General features: G+C 40.7%; 1 protein-coding gene across 1 annotated transcript in view; it reads left to right on the top strand.

Annotated features, from left to right (window-relative positions):
• Positions 1 to 446: 446 nt before the first annotated feature.
• The window catches only part of dachb (dachshund b), a 75203-nt gene continuing 55657 nt past the window's right edge, over positions 447 to 19992 (top strand). The window contains exon 1 of the mRNA XM_061960254.2: positions 447 to 1167. Within this exon, the coding sequence (XP_061816238.1) occupies positions 569 to 1167 (599 nt within the window). The 5' untranslated portion in view covers positions 447 to 568. The remainder of the gene's footprint in view (positions 1168 to 19992) is intronic.

Here is a 19992-nt window from a genome sequence, read left to right as displayed (position 1 = left end):
TCTCAGTGTAATGGGATTACACAGGATTACAAAAAGCAGGCAGTCTGTAATCCACACTGCTCAATCCCATTGTCGTGTAATTGCTTCTTTTAATCTTCTCTGTCTTCCGCCTAGATTTTGTTTTCTTTCTGACTTTTACGGGGTCAAAGGTCAGAGCCATCCACTCGTGGCCACCAGAGAGTGCACGTGGGCCACATGCAAGGGCGGTAAAGTAAAAACAGGTGGAAACAAATACAATCATAAATAAAGTCAAACTTTTAAAGTATAAAGTTGCTGAAAGTGAGACTTTTTGATCCAAGTTCAACCCCCCTTCACCTTTTCTAATGGCCAATCACAATGGTCAGCCTGCACACTTCCTCCTCTGATTGGTCCAGCCAAATGTTGGAGGCGGGGCCAGCACGCGGACAGACCTGGAGTGTGTTGAGGTGGATTTTACGCACAGAGAGGACACTGTGGGGACGACAGTGGACTGTGAGGAAGACAACAGCGTGGACAAGGCGCCAAAAGTGGACACAAAAAGCGTTTTCCCGCCAGAGCAAAGTGTGCGCGGAATAGCGTCCTCTCTTCCATGTCGCTGCCCGACTCTCCCTCACTTCTCTCGGCGGGCTCGGGTGCCCCCACTCCGGCCACGCTGTACCGCTCGGCACCTCCGGAGACCCTCCTCACTTCCGTCGCCCCCAGCGGAACCTCCAGCCCGGCTCACGGCAACCCCCATTCATTGTCCCCGCGGCTCAGCGGCGCCATGCTCGGCGGCTTTCTGGCCGCACCGGGAGGCGCGCTGGCCGGCTTGGGCAACGGCGCATCCGCCCCGCTTGTGTCGGCGCTGGGCTCGCTGACCCCCGGCGCGCCCGCCTTGACTCAGAGCTCGTCCGGCGAGTGCAAGCTGGTGGAGGTGCACGGCGTCAAGGTGGCCAGCTTCAGCGTGCACGGCCAGGAGGAGCTCATCTGTCTGCCGCAGGTGTTCGACCTCTTCCTTAAGCACCTGGTGGGCGGCCTGCACACCGTTTACACCAAACTCAAGAGGCTCGACATCACGCCGGTGGTCTGCACCGTGGAGCAGGTGCGCGTGCTGCGGGGGCTCGGCGCGATCCAGCCCGGCGTCAACCGATGCAAGCTCATCTCCCGGAAGGACTTCGAGATCCTCTACCAGGACTGCACCAGCGCCAGGTCAGTGACTTCAAAGTTCACTTCGCACTTTAGCGCGCCTTAGCCCGATTTGTGACGTCACCACCCACCCACCACGACTTTTATAAAGTCATCAATTTCTGATTTTTATTTGTCTTTGTTGATTCTGTGCATCCATCATAGTCCATCATTTACGCGTACACACACACACACACACACACACACACACACACACACACACACACACACACACACACACACACACACACACACACACACACACACACACACACACACACACACAGCAGTCCGTGTCAGAGGTAATAATGAATCATGTGAATGCTCATGCAACAACACTGCAGGAGAGCCATTGTGGCTGAAAACACATGCACCTCCCCCCTAATCATATTGACATTCCTCTAATGCCCCCACCCCTTGATGTTAGATCCTGGGAAAAAATACAAGTTAAAAAAAGATGAACTCCCACTGGGCTTCATCTTCTCTGTGTGCGTGTGTGTGTGTGTGTGCGCGCGCACACACAGCAAGAAGGACCACCTTCACAGTGCACAGGTGCAACTTTTTGTAATAGTTTTTCCTCTTTCTTGTTCTGTCATCTTAACTCAAGCTTCTCTAAAGTTGTCTTGCAAACTTTATTGAAAACGCTGCCAGAAACAGGTAGTCCGAAAATCATGTAAAAGTAGACCAGGCTTTATCGACTCTTTCAACACTTCCTGTTTGGTGCTTAAAACTACATGCATGTACAATTGCTAATGTGACTTACAGCCTCCTTCAAAATGTGTGTGTAGTGTGTGTGTGTGTGTGTGTGTGTGTGTGTGTGTGTGTGTGTGTGTGTACAAGTATGTGTGAATGGATAGTGAGTGACAGAAGGGGGCGGTGGGGGGTTTGCTGATGTCAAAGTGTTATTCTGGGCTCTTCTTATCATGACAGGCTGTTAGAGCACAAACACACACATGCACACACGTTCCGAAGATGGAGGTCTAATGTCTGCAGCGGGGGCAAACGCTCAGTTTTGGTTTGCTGAAATGCTACACACACACACACACACACACACACACACACACACACACACACACACACACACACTGTGGTTGTGCACTTACTTTGAACTCCTTTCATTCTGTGTTTTTCATTATTTGACATGGAGTGTTAAGTTGTTTTAATGGCACGCACACACACACACACACACACACACACACAATTGTTTTGCCTTGTGGCTGAGGTGAGCGTGTGTGCCTAAGTGTGCACAGCAGCAACTGAGCTATCAGTTGTTGCAAGGGTTCATCTCACTTGTGTGTTTGTCATCAAATAGTATCTCCAATTGTTGTCTGTGACTGGTGTAAAAACCTTAGAGCAGTGATGTTCAAACTGTGGCCCTGGAACACATTTTTGGCCAGCTACTTGTGTTTCATTGGCCCTCAGCATATTGTAAAAATATAATCAATTCAATATTAATGAAATATGTTATTAGATATGACACTAATTTGCTTTTTTAGCTAGAGCACAAATGTGCTAAAATGTTTGTTTCAGATAGCGTAGCATAAATCAACCTACATTGGATGGGTTTTAGTATATCTTAAATGCACAGAATGTATTAAAGTGGCCCCTCTGTATACTTCAGTGGTAAACGTTTGGACATTCCCGAGCTGGATGGTCACCTTGAACATCCTTTTGGCTGCACTTACTGATTTAGTGGTTTAAAGGCAGATTACTGCTCTGTTTAATTCACATACTGCGTTAATTTTTGTATTCTATGCAGAAAACGTAGTACCAGTTTAAAGTACAGGGTTAATGTCATGGGAGTTTGAAGCACACTTCATGGAGAGTAGCCTGTGAGAAACTCGCCACATATTTGTGATACTCAATTAGACATAACAACAAGCAATGCAATTCTTTTGTGCTTATGAGTGGCTTAAAACATCATGAAAACTGTCGTTCAAAACTGCTGCTCTGTTATTTATTAACTACAATTATGTTTGAATTGCACTTTAACTTATTGTGTACCAAATAATGAAATTTGCCAATATTTTTGGTGAGCAAAAGGTTCGGCCTATTATTCCTTCTTAATTGTTTTTTTTTTAAATTATGACTTGTGAATGTAATTTCAGAAAAAGTTGTACATTTATGTGAAATGATACATGCATACATGATAGACGTTGCAAACTTATGAGAAAATGGTTGTACTTCAACCAGGAAAAAGGTAGTTATATGAAAAAAATATTTGAAATGTTATGAAAATTGTGAGGTTTAAAAAAAAAAATGTTTGCAATTTACAAAATGAAAGTCCCAATTTTACAAGGAAATAATTATACTTTTACAAGTAAAAGTAATTTTATTAAATTCGGAATATTGCAAACATTTACAAGAAATAATTGAGATTTTACAGGATGAAAATCCAAATATTACGAAAACAGTTTTTACAAGAAATTGTTCCAATTTTACAAGATGACAGTTGCAACATTTAGAGAGAAGGCCATAATGTTATGAGAAATAGTCGTCATTCCATGAGAAAAACAGTTGAACGTATAAAAAAAATTATTGGCGATTTCACCAGATGGAAGTCGCAATTTTTAAAGAAATAACTACCTGTCACGGATTGTCACACAACGACGTGCCTTATTTTGAGTTTGTTGGCGTTTTCCTGTGTTTGATGATTTACTGTAGTTCCGGCCTAGCGCTCTTATTTTGGTTTCTCTTCCTGTTGTAGTTTGTCCTTTTTGAAGTGACTTGACTTGTGCCTCAAAGCGCTGTTAGGTCCACCTGAGTTTAGTTAATGATCAGCAGCCTATTTAAGCCAGCCTTGTATCTTAGTCAGCGTTTGGGAATTGACTGCTGTGGCACGTTGTTCTTTCTTTTCACGCCGTAAGTGTAGTCTTTTTGTGCGGTCCTAACCGCACTAGTGTTCTGTTTTTTCGTGTACACCCCTGCACGAGAGTCTTTATGTAGAGTTTGACTACTGGTGTTATTAAATATTCTTTTACTGTATTCGTGCATTCTAGTTGCATCTCGAAATCACGACAACTACCATTAACATGCGGCCCCGCAAGCGTGACATTACCTATACGAGTAAGAGTAATAACTTTATGAGAATAGTTGTAATATTGCTAAAATAATAAAAAATGCCTAGAAATTTTTGCTATTTTAAAGGATGAAAATAGCAGTTTTACAAGACAAAAGCTGTACTTTTACGAGAAAAAAATTATGAGAAAATATCAGAAAAAATCTAATTATGAGAAATTAACATTTTGAGAAAAAGTCTACATTTTTACAAGATTTATTCATAATTCTATTTAGAAAACAATTAAACATTATGGGAGAAAAATCTGAACTTTTTTCTCATTGTATATATTGGATCTACTAGATACTTTACATTATTATTGTATAATTTCATAAAACTATTGGATTACTGAAGTTGTTTGTAGTACATTCAACTGTACTAGTCTTTTTCTTGTATAAATTTTTTTTTTTTTTTTTAATTAAGTTTTTTTTGTGGGGAGCAAGCATAATTGATTTTAATTATTTTAATGGCCGTCGCTGATTTGAGATACTAGTGTTTTGAGTAACGATCTCGGTCATGGAACCGTTTAAGCTTATAAATTTAGGTATTACTGTGCGTACCGAACTGTAATGATGGCATACAGCTACAACCCTAACTTATAGGAATTCAAAGATTTAAGGAACTTTATGCATCCTTTGCCATGTTTTGTTTTATTAAGACGCAGGTTCATGAAAAATGAAAGTATATGTGCAGCGCCGGCGACTGAAACAAGCATCTACTGTGTTTTCTTGCATAGTGGGCGAGAGACACTCTCTCTTTGACTGTGTGTTGTAGATGAGAGGGGAGAGCAAGGGATCATAGACAGAGAGAGGTGAAGATCAAAGATAGAAATACGACCCTCCGTCACCATGGAAAATAACTGTTCTCTCTTTCTCTCTCTCTCTGTGTGTGTGCGTGTGTGTGTGTTTACCTTAGTGCTGCAGGGACACACTTTTAGGAACTAAATTGTCACAATTAGGAAGTTAGACACTTTAGTGTTGTGTTGTCTCCTACAAGGTGGCATTTTGGCTCAGGCTGCCATGACTATGTTGAGGACAAGATATGAGACGGGACGTTGTCGTGCTTCCGACGAGTGGGCGTAGCCTAAAAAAATGGCTAGAGGGGAGCGACAGGTCACTGCGTGTGTGTGTTGTGAGCGTGCGTGTGTATAATGTTTCACAGAGACTGCCACCAATGTCAGAGGACACAAAGATGCTAAATATGCTCACTCAATACTGAAAGTGTAGCTATGACATACAGTATATGCCATGTGTTTTTCAATTCCAGCACTTTCATGCACTGTCTTATAGTGCTAAAAGAGGCTGTTTGCAAATGGCTCAAATCAATTTTTTAAAACCAAATAATATGACAAGAACACCAATGGCGAGGTTATGTTGCTATTAGTAGTTTGAAAGAACCAGTTTTGTACTACCGATACCAAAATATTTCGTACCAAAATGTATTTTGATACTTTTTGAGACTTATACTAATGAAGGGGACCACAAACATGTCATTATAGACTTTATTTGAAAAAAAAATCTCACGACACATAAAATATGCATTCTTATTGCACTAAAAGAACAACCTTAGAGCGCTGAAATGAAATGGCATTAAATAACATCGTGAACAACGTCAGTCTACCCAATGGCAGCTGTGGCTACAAATGTAGCTTACCACCACCAGGTGTGAATGAATGATGGGTTCCCACTTCTCTGTGAGCGCTTTGAGTATCTAATAATAGAAAAGCGCGATTATAAAATCGAATCCATTATTATTATTATTATTGAACACTAGTAAACTAGTAAACAAACGGGTTACAAAAGCTCCTAATTTGGCTGCTGATGTATGTAGTAACATATTGCGTCATTTCCGATAGGTGTAGAAAATGGATGGATGAATGTATTATTGAGCTACTTGTTTATTTACGTTTAATATCTGTTTCCTTTTTGTTTTAACATATTCTACTAGAGGTTGGAAAAATAATCGATTCTCCGATGCATCACAATTAGAACGTGGTAGATCATGAATCGAAGAACAAATGTACATACATCGATTATTTACATATGCTAAATAAAGTAATACAGGCGGTTGTAAAATGCTGCATTAATGCTACTTTTCTTTACACCTTAGTTTATGTTTGGTTCTAACTAGCCAAAGGAGAATTTTTTAAACTACATTCTTTTAATGTTATGTGTTATATTTTTAAGTTTAATTTGGTTGTTAAGTTTTAAATTTTCCTGAGGGAAGTCTCCTGAAGGAATCAATAAAGTACTATCTATCTATCTATCTATCTATCTATCTATCTATCTATCTATCTATCTATCTATCTATCTATCTATCTATCTATCTATCTAGCTGGGTCAGTGCGGACACACACGGAGGAAGACGGAGTAGAGGACAGGCTAAATCTGAAGTAGTGAAACAAAAGAATAAATGCTTTGCACACTTCAACAGAAAGCCAATATAAACCGCGTTGCAGCAGAAAGTAACCAGCTAAGAGGAGGAAATGAGCAACTATAAATCAGGAGAGACAAAAATATCCACACTGTAAGGCAACACGTGTTGTCTGTCAGCCATAGATGGTGGAGTGGCTGGCTACAGCTTCTAGCCAATGGCTTTGACTGGGGGGTGGGACTTCCGTGACAAGAATAGGAAGTGACGTACAGTATGTTGTGGGGGTTAAAAGTTGTGTGAGGTTTCGCGGGGATAGCGAGACATGTCGGAGATTGAGCTTGTTGTAGTGGCGTGCTGAATTTTGTGAGAAACAGCGACACACCGGGACCTTAATTTTTTTGTAATGTTATAATACGAATGCAGCTGAGATAGGCTCCAGTGACCCCCTGTGACCCCGACACATAACTTTTTCACTAGTAGCACTGGTGCTACTAGTGAAAAAATTTAGTAGCACAGAATTATTTTTTGTAGCAAATATGAAATGTCTTAAAAATCACAATTTCATGATTAACACTCAAACACAGTACACATGTGCACTCTTACGTATACACACAATGCCATCAAAAGTTATACTGCAACACTCAATTAAACACAGAAAACATCCCTAAATAGAGTGTCCGCCCTGAGATCGGTAGGTCGTGAGTTCAAACCCCGGCCGAGTCATACCAAAGACTATAAAAATGGGACCCATTACCTCCCTGCTTGGCACTCAACATCAAGGGTTGGAATTGGGGGTTAAATCACCAAAAAATGATTCCGGGGCACGGCCACTGCTGCTGCTCACTGCTCCCCTCACCTCCCAGGGGGTGATCAAGGGTGATGGGTCAAATGCAGAGAATAATTTCGCGTGTGTGACAATCATTGGTACTTTAACTTTAAACTGTCCTAGCACTGTTGCTAACACAATTGTAAGGCTGGACAATATGGATCAAAACTCATATCCCGATATAGTTTGGCCCATAAACTAACCCATAAATAGAAATATTTGTTGACGTAACTAAATATCTCCAGACCCGGCGTCATGGTCGGGCCGTGGAAGCTGTTTATTTAATTTATTTATTTATTTTAGATTGGAACGGGAAATAATATGACTATATTTAATCAAAACAAAGACTCGTTGACTAAGACGATAACACAATTAACTGACAATTCAGTCAAGTATAAAAAAGAGCTGAAACGAAATCCAATCATATTTAATTTTTTCCTGTTGATGAGTGGGACAAGTTGGGCGTATATCCAATCACAGCTCTATAACGGCGTACATTGAAAGAGAGGTGTGGCTATGAATGACAGCCAATCAAATGTTCTTCCTCTTCAGATGAGGAAGTCAGGAGTCCCCGCCAAAAACGAAACCAAAATGTGTGGCTTTAACAATTTCCCACATCGTATTATGTGTGCAACTGGGATAAACACAAAAGAACAAAATGTGAAATAAATTGCCCTGGCTTAGTAGGACATGTTTAACATGAAAATAATTGACCTTTAACAATGGGGTTTTCATAGGTAAACATTATTATAAGACATACACACAAAGATGTTAGCCAGGAACACCAACCTGCCAACTGCTTCATGATGCTGTATGACAGGCTGTGTTCTGAAAATTACTTTTAAAAAGTAATTAGTTACTTGTTACCTTACCAAAAAAGTCATTTTTAATTACTAATGGAATTTCTCTTTAATAAATTACTAGGGAAAGTAATTAACTTAAAATAAACTTCCAATGTCTGGCATAGTGCAGTTGAGATAAGTTTCATTTGGATGGACATACATGGGGCGGTATAGCTCGGTTGGAAGAGTGGCTGTGCTAGCAACTTGCGGATTTCAGGTTCGATACCCGCTTCTGCCATCCTAGTCACTGCCGTTGTGTCCTTGGGCAAGACACTTTACCCACCTGCTCCCAGTGCCACCCACACTGGTTTAAATGTAATTTAGATATTGGGTTTCACTATGTAAAAGCGCTTTGAGTCACTAGAGAAAAGCGCTATATAAATATACTTCACTTCACTTCATGACAGCAGCGTGTGCCTTTTAAAAGGCGGGCCCTGTTGCCGAGTTACGTGTGACGTCAGCGAGTCCACGCAGCTTGAGGTGTTTTGGTTAGTTTAGCAGGCTAGCAGCAATTGTTTGTCGGCTGTGACGGCAGCTCTTTTGAATCTTTCACTGGTTTGTTTTACCTCATCTTAATAAATAGATTGAATGTGCTTCCATGATTGTATATTCCTGTCAACAAACGCGGTATTATTTGAATGGCAAGTTTGTCACTTCAATCATTGATTTGTTGTTCAATATTCCCTCCGACCCTCGTAGTTGGTAGCACGCAGTTCAGTTTGTTTCAAGTGGTATTGGAAAAAAACGTTGTCTTTTTTAGATCTAGTTTTATCCGTGTGTGTGAGCTCAGACAGGCTTTTTTTTCAAGTCGCACAGTCTATTTTTAGGCGCATTTGCGATTAAATTTGTCGCACCGTACAGCACTGCTTTAAGCCGCATGTTTATGGCGACCAGGACCAACGTGTCGAAACATTCTGTTAAAGTTAAGTTAAAGTTAAAGTATCAATCATTGTCACACACACTAGGTGTGGTGACATTTGTTCTCTACTTTTGACCCATCCCCTTGTTCACCCCCTGAGAGGTTAGGGGAGCAGTGAGCAGCAGCAGTGGCCGCGCCCGGGAATCATTTTTGGTGATTTAAGCAGGGAGGTAATGGGTCCCAATTTTATAGTCTTTGGTATGACTCGGCTGGGGTTTGAACTCACGACCGACCGATCTCAGGGCGGACACTCTAACCACAAGGCCACTGAGCAGGTGGTTTTTGAGGGCACAAAAATTAAAGGATATATGTTCGCCAAGGTGGGACTTAAATGTATTTGTTCTCTTAGCAGGCTACTACAGTCCTCACGGATTTAGGCTTCCATATTTATATTTGCTGTGCGCACTAAACATAAAAATGGAAATAAGGCAATACTGTATTCATAGTATACAAAGTATGAGTCTTGTAGACATGTTAAAAATATTAATAATTAAATGTAATACATTTAGAATATACTGTAACTTAATAAGCTTCCCGCATGCCAAACTAAAGACGCCGACGGGCCGCACCTGGTCTATATTGTCCAACCCAACACCAGCTGTGATGAGACAATTGATGATTCAGGTTTGTGAATCCTATTTGAAAAGTGTTGGTTACTCTGCTCGTTTGCTAAATGTTAGCTCACTATCAGTAAACTTATGGTACAAATGTGCTTACATGGGAACACTCCAAACCAACCGGGATAATAATCGTTTAGCTTACTTAAAGTATAATTATTTCTAAGTCTAATCCAGTGCGTTTTAATCTGCTTCAAAGTGGGCAGAATTTGAAAGTTGTTGTACTAGGGAATTGATTTTTGTACAGCACTACATTGTCGAACTTTGTGCCCTATAGAACTCGGTAGAGCATAGGGATGAAACGATAAAAAGTATTAATGATAAGCTCGCTAAAACTCTGGACGGTTAGTATTATTGAAAAACCATGGTTGGTAACTGCACTTTGATAAAACTGGCGCCAGCACACGATCTTAAATGCTAACATGAAAACAAGAGGGATTAACGTGTTTCCCCATTAAGAAACATCTTACTCCAATCCAAACTTATACAAACGCAACACTGTCTGAGAAACTAAGCTATTCAATTGTGCACATTGGACTTACAAGCTGTGCTCTCTTGGCACCACGTTCTACTGTATACACAGAGGAAAAAAGGACAGGTGTTTTTACAGTGCATTCAAGGACCGCTGAACAGAGTAGGATGCCACAATGCCCGCCAGAAAGAGTAAATAATAATAATAATGCATTTTATTTGTTACGCAATTTTAATTTAATTACATCTGAAAGTGCTACAGTACAAACCATCCATCCATTTTCTACCGCTTATTCCCTTCGGGGTTGCGGGGGGCGCTGGAGCCTATCTCAGCTACAATCGGGCGGAAGGCGGGGTACACCCTGGACAAGTCACCACCTCATCGCAGTACAGTACAAACCATTGTTTAAAACATTAGAAGACATAAAATGCTAAGACTAAAACACTAGGATTTCCATCAGTCTGTCTTTTTATTTAAGTTATAAAAACAAATCTCAGTTAAAAGATTTCAGTGTGTGCAAGTACTTTTTAAACACATTCAACAATACCGCGTCAATAATAACTAATGATAACCGAGATAAATAATTTTTGTCACGATAACCGTGATATGGAATTTCACTACTACACAGTGTACAGAGTATACTTACTGTACAGAAGTATTCCGTTTTAAATGTTAACACTGATGAATACGTGCTCACATGGCCACAAGAAGGCGCCTGTCAGTGTTGGAGGCGACTTTTTAACGCACCATTTATGAAAAGAGCAAATAAAAATGACGGAAAAGGATGTGGACATGTTTGGCATTAGGTGACAGGAGGAGGGGGAGGGATGTTGTCGACGGCAACAAGATTATTTGATGCCTGCAAACACACACACACACACACACTCTTAGATGCACTTAGCAGATTGGTTTAGAAATGACATTAGGCCGTGTCACAACAGCTTTTCCTCTCAGCCACCAGGTAATCTCTCCATCCCTCCTCTTCCTCCTTTTACCTTTCCGCAAACAAATCCCCTCTTCCTGTTTAAGTCCCTCCCCCTGCTGTCTCTCCTGCCCACAGGCGTCCACGATGTTCTCCTCACTCCACTTCTTCATCTTCCTCCACAACGTCTGTCTTCCTTCCCCATCTTCTTGTCATCTGCACCTAGACGTATCTTTCTATTTATTCTGACAGCATGTCAGAGGTGTGCGTGCGCTCTGGACAGTCAAGCACAACACACACGCTCACACACACCTTCATAAAATAAAACAAGATTTACAGTTGTGTGCGTGCGTGCGTGTGTTGGGCGGGGGTCAGAGGGGAAGATGAAAGGAGAATGTGTGGGCGGAGTTTAGTGAGGGTAAGGCGAGGGCAGCGATAGGATGACAGGTGATGTGTGTGTGTGTGTGTGTGTGTGTGTGTGTGTGTGTGTGTGTGTGTCGTTGTTGTTAATGAAAACATCTTAAAAACGCGCCACTCCAGCGTTGTTACAAAGTAATTGCAGGCAAAATCAATTAAAAACATGACAAGATTTACAGTTATATGTGCGTGTTTGTGTGTGTGTGTGTGTGTGTGTGTCCTGTGGCAGACAGCGTGTCATTAACACAACTTTAATTAGCGATTGCACACATGAAGGAAGTGTGTGTGTGTGTTCTGACAGGCTTTCTGTCCTTTTCGTTTCATTTATGTACGTGTGTGTGTGTGTGTGTGTGTGTGTGTGTGTGTGTGTGTGTGTGTGTGTGTGTGTGTGCTCTCATCAAGAAGAAGACATCATGTTATTAATGAAAGCGTATAATAATCCATTTAAAAACATGTCATTATGATTACAATAATAACAGTGGTTAAACTGACTGAGACGTTTCTGGACGGACAACCTGTGTGTGTGTTTGTGTGTGCGTGTGTGTTAAATGTGACAGTCCACCCCCTTCATTTATTTATTTCTTTAGTTTCTATTGTTTTCTTGCTGCCATGATGGGTGACAGCATGAAGACAAATGTGTTGTTTTTCTCTTGATGAAGACACACACGTTGATTACCTGTGTGTGTGTGTGTGTGTGTGTGTGTGTGTGTGTGTGTGTGTGTGTGTGTGTGTGTGTGGATAGCTTGTCATAGAAGCATCACATCCACTGTAATTTTCTCCTCACAGTGAACAATGTGGCCGCCTCCTGTCACTTTGTAACTTCCTGCTTGTTTTGCTCTTCTTCTGTGTGCGTGTGTCTTTCTTCCGCCTTGTTTGATTTATTGGTGTCGCCTATAAATCAGTGCACTCCCCCTCAAAGATGAGGGTGAGCCTCAGCGAGTAAAAAAAATAAATAAATAAACTTAAATCCTATTAATGTCTACACTGTCTACACTGTTAAAATCTTCAGTGGTCACTCATCTTTTTCTTTCAACAACTTTATGACGTCATGATTAAAAATGTCAAACCTGTAGCTGAATTCCAGAAAAAAACTTTGACTTTAGTTGATTATAATGATAACACTCCTTTACTTCTTCAATTGGGCTGAACATGTGCACATGCAGCTTATTTGTACGTATAAATATTGAAGTGGTTATTCTTTTGAGATCGTCCAATACGTTATTTTTAGGGCTGATTATTAGTAGTAAAGGAGGCCAACAACCGATATTTGGAGCCAATATTCATGCATTAAAGTTATTTAAACATGACCAGTATGTGTCAGTAAATAGCTGGACAAGGTTTTAAGTTGTCATTTTTTAAACATTATTTTTGAGTACGTCACAGTAATAGCGACATAATGTTTAATGCAGCACTAAAGTTGTGGTTAATTTAGGGCCAAACAACATCAGGGGATTTCACGAACACCTTTAAGTCGTGTGTCTAATGCGGGTCAGAGGAGCATCAATATTTGCATTTCAAATATAGAAAATCTCCTGGGAAAATGTGTAAAAATATGAGATTTCTCCACATCACAATAGTGCGCCTTCTATTCCTTTTTAAACAATTTTATAGCAGTGTATGGATATAGTACATTGTAAGGTTCCGTCATTGATGCCTAATGTCTGTCTGTGTGTGTACGTTTTGTGTGCTAATTGCACGGGCGCGAGATTAGCCTTTGTTGCATTGAAAATTGACACTGCTTTTAAAAGTACTTGAATTGGCTAAAATTATAGTTAGTTATTTTTCACACAACTTCATCACAGTTGTTAGATAGCTAGTAAGGTGCAAGCCAACACTCTCACGGAGTTGAGACCGTATCTTCCCTCCAAAAGTTTGACATACATACATCAGCTTTAAATGCTCGCGTATCACAGATGGACTGCCATAAAAAACAAGGTAAAAATTAGCAAACAATTCATGCCTTCAACAAGAATAGGAGGAAATGTTCTCACACTTTACATGGTTTCACTGGCAATGTTTTTACGAGTGGCGGCCCGGATCCGCTTCTGCCCGGAAAAACACACCTGATGACGTCACGGCTATTTTGGACAAATATAATTGCGGCGACAAGTTTTATTGTTGAAATTTGTCAACAATGTCGACAAAAAAAAAGTCTATCTTAATTGTTGCACTCCTAGTTTAAACCCTATAAAATGTCTGTAACTATTTTTAAACCCATTTTAAATTCAGTTTTACACATGAAAAAATGTTTACAAAACGTGCAGTTGCTTATGTACTAGGGGTGTAACGATTGATTGATAGATCGATTTATATTCCTAAATCCGTGCTAGACAAGTTTGCCTTCTGGAAGATAGGTATCGATCCAACATTGTTTTAAAAGGGAATTGATCGATATTATCTAAAGGAAAATATTGGATTTAAGTGCGGCAGACTGTATATTGAGTTTAACAATTCTAAAAATAAGGACGTTAAACGTTACGTCTATTTTGCCCGTCGTCTGCGACTGCGACGTCATCAAAACAAAAATGGCGGCAAGCTACGGTGGCTGAGAAAGGTCACAACAAACCCAAACGCCACAAGCCAATATCATTAAATACAACACATCAACTTTCAGCTACAGCACTATTGCAAAAGCCACATTAAATACATTCGATACAACACAATTTACAGCCACAACACAACTTTAAGCCACAAAAGACGTGACCGCCACACCGTAAGTGACAGCGGAGCAAGTTAGGCGACGCTCTGACTTCCAGAACACAATTACATGAGGTGTGACACACAACACACAACTGGCAGCTAATGAGAAGTCATTTTATTTATCCAACCCTAACCAATCAACTGGGATGAGGTTGCATACATGCATTAGCAGTATGTATTAGGCTTTGTATACAACTTATGTGTTTAAACATATTTACATTGGCCAAATATGTTAATTGGAGGGTCGTACTTACTGTGCTGAAAAAGTAAAACTTGCAATTGCTGCGTTACAACTTTTCAGTCCACAGGTGTACCAGTCTGTCTACCAACCCCGAGGCAGTGAGGCGTAGTTCATGATGCACATATGAAATGTAATTATTAATTATAAAAGTATTGACGCACAATCGATAATTTCAAATGCATAAACCAGCATAAACCTAACACAAACGAATGAGACCATTTTGGTATAATTTGGAGCACAAATGCGACTGGTCGAAAATGGAGAATTACTTGTGGCTGGTGATGTCACTTTTTGCAACGTAATCTTTAACTCCTAAATCATATCAACATAGTTGATAGTTTCCATGACACAAACCAGCAAACACATAGCACAAACAAATGAGGCTATTTTGTTATTGTTTGAACCATAAATCGGACTGTCAAAAACTGGGACTCTGGTTCGCTCATCATGTCACTTCCGGAATCGTTAATCGTTAATAATTCATAAAGTATAGCAGCACAAAACTAGCACAAACGAATGAGACTATTAAAGCTTAATGTGAGACTACTTTGGTAGCGTTAATATTTCAACAACGAAAGTATCCTAAATTCCTGAACAATAATTTGAACTGCACAAACCAGCACAAATTAAAGATATTATTTTGTCTTAATTTGGAAAAAACGGGGGGCTTTTGACTTCACTTCCGCTAACTTTAATATTTATTGTCTTAAAAACGAAAACGGCACAATCAATAATTTAAACAGCAAAACCGAGCGGAAACCCAGCACCAATAAATGAGACTTCACACAGGTTAATTTTACTTGATAATACATCCTAAATTAGGATTTGTATATCTAGAAATTAACAGGACTTTTAAGCTAGAAGTACTTTATTCTTACAAATGCAATTATTTTTCAACTTTCAATTCTTAAATTACATCCTTGGGATGTTGCAGAATCTATGTGGGGGAAATTTTTTTTTTTTTATGGGAATAGTTATTTTCGCAATTTTAACATATTAAACTAGAATAGAGAAAAAATAATTAATAATGCTAAAATGAAGAATATGACTAAAAATAAGTATATACCTCCCTAAAACTAGGGAAAGTTTGGGAAATAAATGTTGATCCTGGCAAGTGGCAAATAATTTGCAGTGGAAAAAAAATCGAATTGCAATTTTTCTCATCAAAATTGCGATTGGAATTGTGCTTTTAATGTTTTAAACATATACATGCATATACTGTTACTGTGAAAATAACGACTGAAGGAAAACATGTTACTTTTACACTGTCACTCAACATATTCTTGTCTCAAGTTGCCACACATTAGAATAATATGCAACAGCTTACTTTAAATTATATTTGACTTTATACAGACAGACTCAGCTTTTGTCTAAATCATGCTCCTAAACTGAATAAATACCCAATACAAAGTATACAGTGTTTATAATGTAATACATCCCTAATACATGATAATAATCCAAGTAACCATTAAAAGGGATTTAAACTTTTTTGTATCACTATTGTCGAATTGTTTACCAATGTACTGTAATTGGAAAGTAAATAACTTTGTTATTCTAAATCAGGTGTGGCCAACCAGTCAGAGACCAAGAGCCACATTTTTGACTGTGTCACCGCAAAGAGCCACATTATACACATGGGCACACATGGACATCACCCCATCAGTTCCTCACGCACGCATGCAGGCAGGAACACACCTTTGCTCAGCCCGATTTATTGTAAATGTCACACACCAACATGATAATGACAGAAATGGACTCCTACAGTTCTAAGACCACAGGCCAGTCATTTTCAACAAAGAAACATTGTGTGTACTGTCTCACACAGACAAACTATCAGTTCAACAAAGTCCAAGGCGCTGAGTTTTTGAAGCTTTGAAATGCACTAATGATGCCTGACATATAAGGCAGAATGGCTTACTATTGTGTCCAACAAAAAATATTTCTCATTACTGTAGAATTGTTTACCATTGTACTGTAATGGGAATATAAATAACTTTCAGTTATCCTAAATGAATAAACAATCAAAAAATCTAATTTCTGACACATTTCTGTAAGCAAAAAATGTACCTAAATAAATAGGTTGATTGGCAACACTAAATTGACCCTAGTGTGTGAATGTGAGTGTGAATGTTGTCTGTCTATCTGTGTTGGCCCTGCGATGAGGTGGCGACTTGTCCAGGGTGTACCCCGCCTTCTGTCCGATTGTAGCTGAGATAGGCTCCAGCGCCCCCCGCGACCCCAAAAGGGAATAAGCGGTAGAAAATGGATGGATGGATGGAAATATTGAACATCTCAAAGTGCATTTTTTTCCAGTTAGAAAAACAAAGTCCGATTGTTTTATTGTTTGTTGCCATCACATGATCACCACATTCTCGCTCGTTCATCTGTGTTAATGGCCGTATATTGTAACCTGACTCTCGCCAGATCCTTGTAGTTCGCTGAGCTCCCCACAAGGATCTGGGCTCGAGGGCAATGCAAACTTCTTCAAGATAGCAAAAAATAATGAATCAGTCAGGATCGCCGGGCGGGATTTCATAGGCGGCACGCAGCGAGGAGTCGTGTGCTGACATTGATTCTGCTATTGCAACTGTTTAGTCGAATCTATCGAATATTAATTCTGTAGTTTAGGAGCTGGGGGAGCAGTAGGTGTCGGGGGATGGGGACACAATTTCGATGGAGTCGGCACCCTGTCCCATTTATGTGCGACAGACACCTTTGCACTCTCTGATGTCGCTGTCGCCGAAGGAGATGACCGTTCAGAACTCAGTTCCTCTTCAGTTTTTAGCCATCTTTTAAAAGTGGACAGAGTGTCTTCGAGTTTCCCTATAAAGCGAAAGCACCGTAAGCATTTTCGACACGGTCTCTCCCGAACGTTCAACAATTTCAAACAAAGTTCTTTTAGACGTTCGTCTATGCTTTTTTCGTTGGCAACTTTGTGAAATGTTTTTTTGCTGTTCCCAATGAAGCCTTTTATTTGCATATTTTCTTTGCACAAACGACATCGATCGTCTACTGACATTGCTGCGTTGTTTCAGTAAAAGTTCTCTAACTTTTCGCTCTGTCGTTATCCAATATGTCCACTGTTCTGTTTTGGATTTCTCAGTGTCGCTCTCATCAGCGTCATGGGTTGATTTGGATGTGAGTGGTTGAAGTAGCACGTCATTCAGGATAACGGACAAGTGGTTTATCCAATCACATACAATTATTTTCTTACAAGGCCCCACCTTCTGAAATACATCTCCTATTGAGAAGTCCCAGATCCTTGTGTGGAGCTCAGCGAACTACAAGGATCTGGCGAGAGTCAGGTTATGTATATTGCCCATCCAATTTGAAGCTGAAATATTCCCAAAATGGGACATTTGGCTTCGTGAATCATGTTTTTTCCCCTCATATTTTTGTTACTTTGCAGCGCTATTCCTTAGTGGGTCCTGAGCAGTGTTTGTAATAATGGTGTTATTTTTTTCAGTTACAAGTAATCTAATTAAGAATAAACATTGTCAGGTGCTAAGAGCCAGAGCGCTGAGAGCGATGCAAAGAGTGAGCTGTCTTTCTCCCTGACAAACAAACGCAAGGTTTGACAGTTCTGATTGGCGAACATGAGAGCCGCGTGAAACCGGAAAAAGAGCCGGATGCGGTTTGGCGAGGCCTGCCTAAATAAACATCCATCCATCCAACCATTTCTCTCGCTTGACCCTACAGGGTCGCGGGCGGAAGGCGCGGCACACCCTGGACAAGTCGCCACCTCACCGCAGGGCCAACACAGATAGACAAACAACATTCACACTCACATTCACACACTAGGGCCAATTTAGTGTTGCCAATCAACCTATCCCCCAGGTGCATGTCTTTGGAGGTGGGAGGAAGCCGGAGTGCACACAAAGTCACGAGAAGAACATGCAAACTCCTCACAGAAAGACCATAAACAAATAAAAATTAAATGTACACTCATTTGGGTTAGCAAACATTTAACTTAAATAAATATTCGACATATTAAAGGTAATTTTTTCCCCCCAGTTTTCTGTCTGTGCTTCCTGTGTGTGCAAAGATGGCGGGGTAGCCCTCTGCCTACCAAGACATAGAATGTGAATAACTGAAAAAAGGGCTCACTTTCTTCATTTAATTCTACTGTTAAAACTCAGGTGCTGAGAGCGATGCACAGAGTGAGACATATTTCTCGCTGTTTGAAGGGAGAGGCGAATCAACGGCAGTTTCAACAATTGTGATTGGCGAACATGTCTGCCAGTCAAATGCCAGTGACAACGAGAAAAAAATTTGTCTTTTTGCGGTTACGTTATCGAACTAATTCAAACCTCAATGACGATTCGATCTCGATTAATCGTCTCGCCCTATTGTCCGATATCTTCCTGCTGGAAAATGTTGAGTGAATTTACTCATGAGACAGCGCCCTCTGCTGATACAGCACACCTTTTCCCCCGGAAGATAGTGCCATCAACCAGCCGATTCCCGCTGAACCAAACTGTCCATCCATCCATCCATTTTCTACCGCTTAGTCCCTTTGGGGTCGCGGGGGGCGCTGGAGCCTATCTCAGCTACAATCGGGCGGAAGGCGGTGTACACCCTGGACAAGTCGCCTGCGATGAGGTGAACCAAACTGATGAATTCCACAATGAAAGTGTATAGAAAGTAAATGCGAGTCTGTAGCAAGTCTTATTGCGGGTTCGCTGGGAACGGGAAAGATCAGGCTGGTTAACAGGATTTTTAGTTTGCTTTATTTTCTTTTTCTTTCCTTTCGGTATTTCTTCACTCGCTCTCCTTCTCACTCTTCGTTTTTCTCTGCCTCTCCGGGCTCCTCTCTCTCCCCGGGCTCGTCACGCTGCTTTAAATACAGGAGACAGGTGATCAGACAACCTTTTCCAGCTAGGTCATCTACTCACCTGTAGCTGCTCTATAGTCGGCTTTCGCACATGCTCCGCCCACAGGCGACGCGTGGACCACGCCCCCTCCACAGAGTCATTTAAAGAAAATAAATTAATGCTAAATAAATTCAACTTGATTCGCTGATCAAACGTCTGAGCTCATCTAATGTCGTAACTCTCCTTCACATCTATTTGGCAGAAAGCTGGCGTCTTGGCGCTGATGGCGGCGGACACCAGTCGCGACGAAGCGAGAGGCATTAAAAAGAAGAAATAAATCGCCTTCAAATCTCAATTAAAGACCTTTAAAAAGTCTTGTCAAGCTACACTAAGCTAGCCGCCTCACCGCTAATCTACGCCCTCATTAATCATTTATTTGCTATCTGCCTGTAACTGATATGTAAATAGCGTGTTTAACCTCCACTTACACGTTTGTGTGTGCGTGTGTGTGCAAGATGCAGTGTGGAGGAGTGTGTGTGTGTGTGTGTGTGTGTGTGGGGGGGGGGGGGTTGCTTTCAAGTTACAAAAGAAGTTAATTAAAAATGAAAAAGGAGAGCGGCGGGAGGAGGAGTGGATGGAGTGAGGGAA

Source organism: Nerophis lumbriciformis, linkage group LG05 (assembly GCF_033978685.3).
Source record: "Nerophis lumbriciformis linkage group LG05, RoL_Nlum_v2.1, whole genome shotgun sequence".
Lineage (NCBI taxonomy): Eukaryota > Metazoa > Chordata > Actinopteri > Syngnathiformes > Syngnathidae > Nerophis > Nerophis lumbriciformis.
The sequence above is the reverse complement of the archived record's forward strand: the minus strand, read 5'-3'. Positions and strand labels throughout refer to the sequence as shown.